Source organism: Scyliorhinus torazame, chromosome 6 (assembly GCF_047496885.1).
Source record: "Scyliorhinus torazame isolate Kashiwa2021f chromosome 6, sScyTor2.1, whole genome shotgun sequence".
Classification (NCBI taxonomy): domain Eukaryota; kingdom Metazoa; phylum Chordata; class Chondrichthyes; order Carcharhiniformes; family Scyliorhinidae; genus Scyliorhinus; species Scyliorhinus torazame.
In genome coordinates this window covers 176,658,728-176,670,870 of record NC_092712.1, presented here as the reverse complement: position 1 = coordinate 176,670,870, position 12,143 = coordinate 176,658,728, and the positions used below count along the sequence as shown (strand labels likewise).

General features: G+C 49.5%; 1 protein-coding gene across 6 annotated transcripts in view; it reads left to right on the top strand.

The window, feature by feature from the left end:
- The window catches only part of vwde (von Willebrand factor D and EGF domains), a 456,813-nt gene that overhangs the window by 349,312 nt on the left and 95,358 nt on the right, over positions 1-12,143 (top strand). For 4 of the 6 annotated variants that reach the window (XM_072509127.1, XM_072509128.1, XM_072509124.1 and 1 more), the window contains exon 22: positions 6,648-7,187. The exons of the other annotated variants lie outside the window; for them this stretch is intronic. In XM_072509127.1, the coding sequence (XP_072365228.1) occupies positions 6,648-7,187 (540 nt within the window). The remainder of the gene's footprint in view (positions 1-6,647; positions 7,188-12,143) is intronic. 6 annotated transcript variants of the gene reach the window in all.

Sequence of the window (12,143 nt, the reverse complement as noted above, 5' to 3'; positions counted from 1 at the left end):
GAATTGAGAATTTGCATTGATCCCAAGGATCTAAATCGCAATATTATGAGAGAGCACTATCCAATTCCCAAGTGCGAAGAGCTCACATGTGAGATGGCTCGCGCCAAGCTCTTTACCAAACTATTTTTTTAAAATATATTTAGGGTACCCAAATCATTTTTTCAAATTAAGGGGCAATTTAGCATGGCCAATCCACCTAACCAGCACATCTTTGGGTTGTGGGGGCGAAACCCACGCAAACACGGGGAGAATGTGCAAACTCCACACGGACAGTGACCCAGAGCCGGGATCGAACTTGGGACCTCGGCGCCGTGAGGCAAATGCGCTAACCCGCTGCCCCACCGTGCTGCCCTCTTTACCAAACTCGACGTCTCAAAAGGATTCTGGCAAATCCAGCTCGATAAATCCAGCAGGAAACTCTGCACGTTTAACACCCCCTTTGGAAGATATTGTTACAACAGGATGCTGTTTGGGATCATCTCTGCATCAGAAGTGTTCCATAGGATTATGGAACAAATGATGGAAGGTATTGAAGGTGTCCGCGTCTGTGTCGACGACATAATCATTTGGTCCATCACCCCGCAGGAGCATGTTAGTCGCCTCCAGAGCGTATTCAGACGTATACATGAGCATGGCTTCCACATCAACAGGGCCAAATGCTCTTTTGGGCAGACAGAAATTAAGTTCCTCGGGGACCACATCTCCCAATTGGGTGTGCAGCCGGATGCGGACAAGGTAGCTTCCATCACAGTTATGAAAACACCAGAGGCCAAGAAGGCGGTCCTCCGATTTCTGGGCATTGTCAATTTTTTAGGGAAATTCATCCCTCACCTCGCCTCTCATACCACGGCTCTCAGGAACCTGGTCAGGAAGACAACAGACTTCCAATGGCTCCCTGCCTACTAGCGCGAATGGAGGGAACTCAAGACAAAACTGACCACGGCCCCGGTCTTAGCCTTCTTTGATCCAGCAAAGGAGACCAAAATTTTGACCGATGCCAGTCAATCCGGCATTGGGGCAGTGCTGCTTCAACGTGATGTGGCCTCATCATGGGCCCCCGTTGCATATGCGTCACGTGCGATGACCCCCACGGAGCAGCGCTATGCGCAGAGAGAAAAGGGGTGCCTGGGCCTTCTGACCGGTGTTATATTTCACGATTATGTCTACAGGCTTCCTCAATTCACCGTCGAGACCGACCATCGCCCGCTGGTCAATATAATACAGAAAGACTTGAACTACATGACGCCTCGCCTCCAGCGCATTCTTCTCAAGCTCCGGCGATACGACTTCCAGCTGGTATACACCCCAGGCAAGGACCTCATCATTGCTGACACTCTTTCCAGGGCAGTCAACACTCCATGTGACCCAGTGGAATTTGTCTGCCAGGTTGACGCCCATGTGGCATTCGCGACCTCCAATCTACCTGCCTCGGATGAATGCCTCGTCCAAATTCGCTGCGAGACGGCGGCTGACCCCTTGCTACAGCATGTCATGCGCCACCTAACGGACGGGTGGCTCAAGGGCCAATGCCCTCAATTCTATAATGTCAGAGATGATCTGGCGGTCGTAGACGGGGTTCTTCTAAAACTGGATCGCATTGTCATCCCACATAGCATGCGCCAGCTTGTCCTGGAACAACTACACGAGGGCCACCTTGGCGTGGAAAAGTGCCGCCGACGGGCCGAGAGGCAGTGTACTGGCCCGGCATTAATGAGGACATAGCCAACACAGTGCTCAACTGTCCCACTTGTCAGCGCTTCCAGCCGGCCCAACCACGTGAGACCCTGCAGCCCCATGAGTTGGTCACGTCACCATGGACCAAGGTGGGCATCGACCTGTTCCATGCGCTGGATAGAGACTATGTCCTGATCGCGCACTACTTTTCGAATTACCCGGAGGTGATACGGTTGCACGACCCGCCTCGTCTGCAGTCATTCGTGCATGTAAAGAAACCTTTGCTCGACATGGCATCCCGCACACTGTTATGTCGGACACTGGCCCCTGCTTTGCCAGCCAAGAATGGGTCAACTTTGCCAGGCGGTACAATTTTGCCCATGTGACGTCCAGTCCCCTGTACCCCCAATCCAACGGCAAAGCAGAAAAGGGAGTACATATCGTCAAACGGCTCCGATGCATAGCTGCCGATGCTGGGTATGATTTCTACCTTGCCTAGCTGGCCTATCGCTCCGCCCCACTGTCCACTGGCCTGTCGCCAGCCCAATTACTCATGAATCACATCCTGAGGACGATGGTGCCGTCCATCCATGTCCCAGACCTCGACTCCAGTCCTTCGCCGGATGCAGCTGTCTCGTGCACAACACAAGGTGGCTCATGACTCCCGTGCAGCTGATCTCCCTGCTCTGGCTCCAGATGACAACATCCGCGTCCATCTTCCAGAAGGTGGCTGGTCTGCAACCGTTCCGGATCGCTCTATTCTGCGCCGCAATTCATCTCGTTCCACGCTCGCCACGTGATCCTCCAGTGTTGCCTCGCCTTCCTGCTGACCCTGCCACTGACTATGCAGAGCTCCCTGTCACTCTGCCTCCCGCTGACTTTGACGCACTCCAGCCCGCTCCTGAACCGGCGGCTCTCGACCCACCCTTGAGGTGGTCAACCAGAATTTGTCGCCCACCTCAGAGACTAAATTTATGAACTCTTTGAATTTATGGACTCTCTGAATTGTTTCGTTGCTTTGTTTGATCATTTCCCTGGTTTGTATATAATGTTGATCTAGTTACTCTTGTTGCATACTGCACCTGGCACCTTCCCATGAAAATGGCTTAGTTCTCATGTACATAGTCCTGTAAATATGCCTTCACACCCCATACGTAGTTCAGAACATTATCACCACACATTATTTATTGCCACACACATACATGTTTTTATAAAAGGGGAGATGTCATAATATACACCAGTATATAATGGTGCAGCCAGTGTCCACACTGATGGACACACAGCAAGACCAATCAACACACACAACACCGCAGCCAATCACCAGTTAGAGCATACTCACTATAAAGACAGGGGGCATCAGTTTTCCCGCTCATTCGGGATGCAGTCTCTCAGAAGGACAGAGCTTACAGCACAGATCTTCACCATGTGCTGAGTGCATAGACTGGTTAGGATAGGCATAGGTCTTTAGTTTAATCTAACATCGTGTTAACCCACAGTGAAAGTATGTTCAACAATTTCTAGCTTAATAAAATAGTGTTGTTCGATTTTAAGTGTTGGTAGCCTGTATGTGTTCCACGGATACAAAGCACCCAACACATCAATGTCGAAGGCGGTAATCAAAGCCTGCAAAGAAACGTTCGCCAGGCATGGGTTTCCGCTCACGGTAATGAGCGACAACTGTCCTTGCTTTTACAGCCAGGAATGGTCTGATTTAGCACAGTCCTACAACTTCCGTCACGTAACCTCCAGTCCCCACTACCCGCAGTCAAACGGGAAGGCCGAGAAAGGGGTCCATATTGTAAAGCGGTTGCTGTGCAAGGCTGCAGACTCAGGCTCCGACTTCAACCCGGCGATGCTGGCATACAGGGCAACCACACTGCCACTGGGTTGTCTCCAGCGCAGATGCTCATGAATCGCACTCTGAGGACCACAGTTCCAGCCATCCATGCTCCAGACCTTGACCACCTTACGATCTTACAGAAAATGCAGCAGTCACAGGCTCAACAGAACGCTATTCGGGCGAAGAGGAGCTGAAGGACATGGAGGAGATCACAACTGCAACGCTGTCGGAGGCATTCAAAGCTGTAGTCGGGGAGTTCATATCAATACACGTACATGGGGAGAAAACGGAGCGAGAGGAGAGCGCAAGACTGGTGGGTGAAATTTTGAGGGTGGGCAGGAGATATTTGGATACACCGGAGGCAGGGTTGTTGAAGAAGAGGCAGAGACTCCAGATTAAGTTTGGGCTAGTTTCTGCGGGGAAGGCAGTTAGGCAGCTCTGGAAGGTCAGAGGGGCAATGTATGAGTATGTGGGAAAAGGCGTGTAGGATGTTGGCCCATCAGTTCAGAAAGCAGGAGGCAGCGAAGGAGATCGGTAGAGTTAAGGATGATAAGGGTAAGGTGGTGATGGACCTGGAGAGGGTGAATGGGGTGTTTGAGGCATTTTATAGAAGGCTCTATCAGTTGGAGCCCCCAACCAGAGTGGAGGGGTTGTGGCGGTTCCTGGAAGGGTTAGTTTCACAAAGTGGAGGAGGGGCAGGTTCAGGGAATGGGGCCCCAATTGGGCTGAGGGAGGTGATGAATGGTATGGGGACAATGCAGGCAGGGAAGGCTCCAATGTCGGACGGGTTCTCGGTTTTACAATGTTTGGGGTGGACCTGGGGCCACTGCTAGTGAGGACATTTAATGAGGCAAGTGAGAGAGGGGAACTCCCCCCATATTGTCGCAGGCTTCCATCTCCCTGAGTTTGAAGAGGGACAAGGACCCAGAGCAGTGTGGGTCGTACCGCCCAATATCACTATTGAATGTGGATGCCAAGTTATTGGCGAAGTGTTGGCATCGCAAATTGAGGACTATGTGCCAGGGATGATAGGCGAGGATCAGACGGGGAGGCAGATATCAGAGAATGTAAGGAGGCTACTCAATGTAATCATGATACCTTCTGAGGGGCAGGAAATGGAGGTAGTGGTGGCGATGGATGCAGAGAAGGCGTTTGATCGGGTTGAGTGGATGTATTTGCTGGAGGTGCTAGAGCGGTTAGGGGAGGTATTTGTGAATTGGGTCTGGCTGCTATATAAGGTGCAGGTGGCAAGTGTGCGGATGAACTGAGTGAATTTGTGGTACTATGGGCTGCGTCGTAGGACGAGAGGGGTGCCCGCTCTCCCCGGTGCTTTTTGCCTTGGCGATAGAGTCGCTGGCAATGGCGCTTAGGGCATTGAGAGACTGGAGAGGGATTGTGTGTGTGTGGGGGGAGGGGGGTCAAGCACATGATCTCACTGTATGAAAACGACCTGTTATATATTTCAGACCAGGGCAGCATCGGAGACATGAAGATTAGGGGAATTAGGCCAGTTTTCAGGATACAAATTGACAGAACGAGGTGTTCCTCATTGAGGCCAGGGGGCAGGGAAGACGACTAGGGGAATTGCCGTTTAGAATGGTGGGGACGAGTTTCAGGTATTTGGGAACCTAGGTGGCACAGAGTTGGACACAGTTGCATAAACTGAATGTGACTCAGCTGCTGGAGCAGATGAAGGCCGACTTTAAGAGGTGGGATGTGCTGTCGCTGGCAGGGCAGGTGCAGACAGTGAAAATGACAGTGCTGCGAGGATTTTGTTTGTATTTCAGAACATAGCAATCTTTGTTCCCAAATTGTTTTTAGGAAGGTTAATGGACTGATCTCTGGCCTTGTGTGGGCGGCGATAGTATAAAGCGGTAGTATAAGGTTCTTCACTTTGGTCATTAGAATAGAAAAGCAGAGTACTGATGTTCAGAGACACTTTTGGTGTACTCATACAAGGAGCACAAAAAGTTAACATGCAGGTGTAACAAGTAGTTAGGAAAGCAAATGGGATGTTGTAAGGGGATTGGATTACAAGAACTCTTGCTACAATTGTCTAGGGGAGGAAAGGCCCCACCTGGAATATTGTGTGCAAGTTTGATCCATATTTAAGGAAGGATATACTTGCATTGAGGCAGTCCAGTGATCTTCACTAGACTGGTTTCTAGGGATGAGTGGATTGTCCTGTGATGAGCGGCTGAATAATTGGGTCCATATTCTTTGTGAGTTTAAAAGAATGAGAGGTCACCCCATTGAAACATTCAAGATTATGAACAAACTTGAAGCATAGCTACTGAAACATTGTTTCCCTTGACTGGCAAATCTAGAAAAGTAGAGCACAACTTCAGAATAAGGATTGAAATGGGGAGAAATTTCTTCACTGATAGACTTGTGCATCGTTGGAATTCTCTATTGCAGAGGAGTGTGGAGGCTGCGACAGATTTTTGGTCGCACAGAGAAGGAAAAAATCAGGAGAGCAAATTGATAATCTTTTATTGTCACAAGTAGGCTTACATTAATACTGCAATGAAGTTACTGTGAAAAGCCCCGAGTCGCCACATTCCGGCACCTGTAAGTGACGTTGAAGCTCAGGATCTGCCATGATCATATAGAATGGCTGAACTGGCTCAATGGGCCAAATGGTCTTCCCCTGCTCTTATTTCTTAGGTTCCTAAATGAATATAAATAGGATCTACAGGAGAGTCCAGGCCAGGAACAGCCTCTTGGCTTAAAGAGAGGTGTGTCTTTTTGTTAAAACATATCCTAGACTTGCCACATTGGAGCTGAATAGAGTATCCTTTGTATCAAGCCCATCACCAACCTGCAGCTGCACACCTCCACCCTGCTGCACCCCCCAACACATCTGCCCCTACACCCCCTATCCAAACCTACTGTCCCACACCCAATGCAACCAGGTTTCCCAGCCTCAGTTGTCCTCTGGCACATGGAAAAGGAGATGCCTTCCTGCTGCCTCACAAACTCCGATGAGGTCAGTATTGGGGGTACATATGGGTCCAAACTTGGTGTATCGGTGAAGGTTGCGACCTCTGGATTGTTGGATCTTTAGATTTTTTTTAAATGATAGATGACTACTGAAACAGTTTGATGTAACTAACAAAATGATATTCTATAGATCTTCAGAAACCTGGGGTTATCAGATCAAAGTTAAGAGTCACTGCTACAACTACTGAACCTACTGTTGTGCCAACAACTGTCAAGAAGCCACATGTCCATCATTGGACGACAGTACATCAGAAAACTGACAATAGATCTACAATGTGGCTTTCCTCCATCCCGTCAAGGCAACTTTTACCTAGAAAATTTCCAGCTGCTACATTCTTTGAAAACAATAAAGGGGCAAGAGGAAACAGTAAAGAAGAAACAGCAAGTGATAATACAGCGAAAGGCCACATGACAGGAGAAAGAGGTGTACTAAAAACCCTTGGTCCATCATTGACTCAGAGAAGGCCTGTAATAAAATCACAGCCTTCCAGTGTGACTGTAACTACAGAAGACCTTTTAATAGATAATGAACTGACACCTGAACCAAAGATAGTTACATGTGCAGACTCGCCATGTTTCTCTGGGGTTCCTTGTGAATCAACTCATTATGGAAGCTTCAAATGTGGTCAGTGCCCTTTTGGCTATTTTGGCGATGGAGTCACATGTAAAGGTATTGCATTATATTTGTGCTGTTATGATTCTGGTTAAGTAAATGTTGAATTGTTATATATTTGGAAACAAAATGAGAGAGGAAAAGACTCAACACAGAAGAGAAAATATCTATAATAAAACATGCAGCACGGTAGCACAGTGGTTAACATTGTGGCTTCACAGCGCCAGGATCACAGGTTCGATTCCCGGCTTGGGTGACTATCTGTGCGGAGTCTGCACGTTCTCCCTGTGTCTCCGTGGGTTTCCCCCGGGTGCTCCAGTTTCCTCCCATTAGTCCCGAAAGACGTGGGGCGGGATTCTCCAACCCCCCCCCCGCCGGGTCGGAGAATCGCCGGGGGGGGGGCGGTGTGAATCCCGCCCCGCCACTCTGACACCGGCTGCCGAATTCTCCGGCGACGGTTTTTGGGTGGGGGGCGGGGATCACGCGGCGCCGGTCGGGGACCGTTGGCTGTGGCCTCCCCGGCGATTCTCCGGGCCCCGATGGGTCGAGCGGCCGCCCGTTTTCGGCCAGTCTCGCCGGCGTGGATTAGATAAGATCCATACCGGCGGGGCCTGGCTTTGAGGGTGGCTTGCCGAGTCCTCGGGGAGGCGTGGGGGATCTGGCCCCGGGGAGGGGCCCCACGGTGGCCTGGCCCGCGATCGGAGCCCACCGATCTGCGGGCGGGCCTGTGCGGTTGGGGGCACTCTTTCCCTCCGCGTCGGCCTATGTAAGACTTTGCGATGGCCAGCGCGGAGAAAAAAGCCTCTGTGCATGTGCAGGAATCACGCCAGCGGTTCTGCGCATGTGCCAGAACACACTGGCGCTCGTGCGCATGCGCCAACTCGTGCCAGCCGGAGACCCTTCGGCGCCGGTTGGGGCGGTGCCAACCACTCCAGCGCCGGCCTAGCCCTGGGAAGTGCGGAGAATTCCGCACCTTCCAGGCGGCCCGATGCCGGAGTGGTTCACGCCACTCTTTAGCGCCAGTACGGCCCGCCCCGTCGATTGCGGGAGAATCCCGCCCGTGCTATTAGGTAATTTGGACATTCTGAATTCTGCCTCTGTGTACCCGAACAGGCGCCAGAATGTGGCGACTAGGGGCTTTTCACAGTAACTTCATTGCAATGTAAGTCTACTTGTGATAATAAAGATTATTGTTATTGTTAGAACCATATTTGATTGATATTTATTGTCACGTGTACCGAAGTACAATGAAAAGTATTTTCTGCGGCTAAGCGAACGTACACAGTATGTACATAGTAGACAAAAGAATATTTGTATTTAGAATGTTAAAAAACTTTTGAATAATAATCTTTATTAATGTCACAAGTAGGGTTACATGAACACTGCAATGATTAAAACATTTATTATCTATCTACAATTTCAAATGCATTCAGCACAAGCTGCTTTTGAGGTCTTGTGGCGCAGTGGGTAGCATCCCTGCCTCTGAGCCAGAAGCGCTGGATTTGAGTCCCACCCTAGGACTTGATGGCCAAAGATAGTGCATTTACAATGTGGCCAAGCAGGTTGAATATCAACTTGCAGATCCTTCTAACATATACCTATGGCACACAGTAAGAATGGGAAAGATTCCTAGTCAGTCTGTTTTGGCATGACAGTTGGAACCTCTGCCGTCACCATTCATAGCTCCAGACCACAACACGCCACCAGAAGCTGCTTTTAAAGAAAAGCGTGAACAAAACAGAATCTCAGGCCTATGGCAGAGCAGCTCCCCTAACGTGCCTTTGATCCAAGCAGACTCGTCTGTATGCTGATCTACAAATCTTTTGTTCTTCTCGTTCTATTGGACTCTCAGCTTAGTTTGTTCTTTTGGGGTGAGTGATCATTGCACCCTAGAGCCTCAACTTTACAGCTCATTTTCAGGTGTTGCTAACTTTTGCCTTAGTTTTAATTGCTCTGTTTTATCACCTTTGCTCTTGAGTCGCCAGGTATCTTTCTGATACCGCCACGTGGTTCAAGTCCGAGTAATGATCAATAATCCAATACACCGCTTAGTAAGATTTAAATCAAAGCACATTTATTATTCACAGTAATCACTACTCATGCATAAATTCTACGTCTCAGCTACTTCTATGACTAACAGGCCAATACTTAACTCGGAACTGGCCCACCAGGTCAGGGAAACGAATGGCCTTTCATTCGGGTTCTGAGCCTGCGGGATTCGAAGTTGGTACAGATTGGTAGCTAGGAGCGCCTATCTCGTAGCGAGCGTTGAAGTAAGACTTACTCTATTTCAGAGATGGCTGGAACGGTCATTGTCAAGGGTTGGTTCGCGTTGCTGAGTGACCCGGTCAAGAAGAGAAGCAGAGGGCGATTTGAACTTGGGCTTGATTCTTATAGTCCCCAGGGGCTTCCCACCTTTCGGAGTGGACCCTGTACCTTGTTCCAAGTGATTGGATTTTCTCCAATGCTGGAGCGGTTCCCTGATTGATGGGCGGTTTTGAGCTGGTCGTTCACCTCCCATTGTGTAGGCTTCTGCTGGCGCCACGGAGTCTGGTTTGGCTTTATGTTTCTAAATGTTGCTCATTGTTCCTGGGGATTGCTCATTAATATGCAGATGGCTGGTATTTTGTTATGCTGATGGTTGCCGGTATCAATCTTATCTGGCCTTTCCAGAGGTAAATACACACTCAACCCGCAGCTGCTTGTTTGTGTCCTGTTGGCTGACTTTCCCATCAGCCTTTGCCGTTTGCCATTTTAAATCGGGAGTTAGCCATTCTAAATCGGGAGTTAGCCATTTTAACTGGCTACACAGGTCACCGTCACTCTCACACAACTTCACACAGGTCTGCAAAGCTTATGATGTTGCAGGCAGAAGCAACGTCTATCAGACATTTCATATTAACTTGATCTGTCCTTCTGCATTCTTCATTCCAACAGTCACAAACCATTTTATTAACTGAGACTTGACAACACGAACCTGTTTGAGGTTGAAGTGAGATTCATTGGAATCATTGCCTGACATCTCTCCAGCAACCATCTGTGCAAGGTGGCTTTTCTTCTTTCCAGCAAAATATTGGCAAGCAAACTGGTTCAGCTTAAGAAATTAGAGCATTGCTTTCCCCACGTTGGATATGCTTCCTTTTTTCACACCTCCTTCACAATATTTTCACTCTGGCCTTGATCTTTCTGCTGACCCTTCTGTAAATTGTCCTACCTTTCCTTCATTGTTTCATGCCTGGAGAGTTTAGACTGCCTCTTAGCATTGTGCATAACCTTGTTGGTTCTCCCATCAATATTCTTCAGCTGATATTTAGCCACTTCTGAACTTCTGTACCTGTCAATAGCTTTCTCGAGAGTACGTTTCTCTTCTCTCAGCAGATGTGCTCTCACGGTGAGACCTCTTGATCCTAAGACAATCCTATCTCTGATCAGATCATCTTTCGGTTGCGTGAACTCATGAGATTCAGTTAGATGTCTCAGAGCAGTCACATATTGATCAGTATTCTCCCTCTTTTCCTGAGTTCTAGTGTTAAACACATAGCAATCATAATTCACATCAGTAGAAGGTTTAAAGTCAGTCTACAAGGCCTCCAAAATTTCAGAATTCTGACTTTTCTGCTCCTCAGTGAGGCCTGGGATGCAGTAAAACTTATCATTCTTTTCCCGTCACTCTGAGCAGATCTTATCTGCTCATGTTTTTTGTTTAATTCTGTTAATCTCATGATTCGGCCAATGAGTCCGAAAGATTTGCCAATTCCCTTTGAAATCTCCATTCATCTTTATGAGCACTGGTATTGAAATAATCAATGCCGTAATGACTCATTCCGTTGTTGGTGTTCTGATCAAGGTTGCAGACCAATGTTTTAAATATTCTGTGCTGGTGTTCTTACGGGTATCAAAATCCATTTGATCTCAGTTACTCACTTCTGAGACTATGGGCGGGATTCTCCGACCCCCCGCCGGGTCGGAGAATCCCCGGGGGGGCGGTGTGAATCCCACCCTGCCGCTCCGACGCCAGCTGCCGTATTCTCCGGCGACGGTTTTCGGGCGGGGGCGGGGATCACGCCGCGCCAGTCGGGGTCCGTTGGCAGCGGCCCCCCTGACAATTCTCCGGGCCCCGATGGGCCGCACGGCCGTCGGTTACTGGCCAGACCGCCGTCGTGAATTGGAAATGGTCCCACACAGCGGGACCTGGCTGGTAGGCCAGCTGGTGCGGTCCTCGGGGGGGGGGGGGGGAGGGGGTCTGGGGGGGCCCCAATGGAGGCCTGGCCCGCGATCGGGGCCCACCGATCTGCGGGCGGGCCTATGCCATGGGGGCACACCTTCCTTCCCCGCCGGCCTCTGTAGGGCTCTGCCATGGCCGGCGCGGTGAAGACACCCTCCTGCGCATGCGCTAGAATACGCCAACTGGTCTGCGCATGTGCGGAACCACCCGGCGGTTCTGCGCATATGCTAACTCGCGCTGGCCCTTCAAAGTGAATGCACCTACTCTCTGCTGCTACCTCTTTTGAATCCCTTTGATGACAATCACCAGGCCAAGGGATTTGTTGGCACTTTGTCCCATTAGTTTCTCCAATGTAATTTCTTTACTTATACGGATTCTTCATTCTCAGTAGAACCATGCCATCCCCCCTCTATTATTTCCAGAACGTTTTGTTTGAAGACAGATACAAAGTATTTGTTCAATACATTTGTCATTCCCTTATGTCCATTATAATTTCCCCTAGCTGCCTCTTGGCCCAAAGTTACTTTCACCAATCTTTTAACTGTTTCTCTACCAAAATGTTTACAATTGTTTTTGATGACTCTCATTAATTTATGAGTGGGATTGTCCACGCAACCCACCGCGTGTTTCGTGGCAGCAGAGACAACATCCATTGGCTGGCAGGGGGATCTTCTGGTCCCACGATTGACAATGGGGTTTCCCATTGAATGCACCCCTGTCCCCCAAGAAACTCATGGCACGGAAGCGCTATTGGTGGGACCAGAAGACACCGCCCGCGTGAAAGGCCT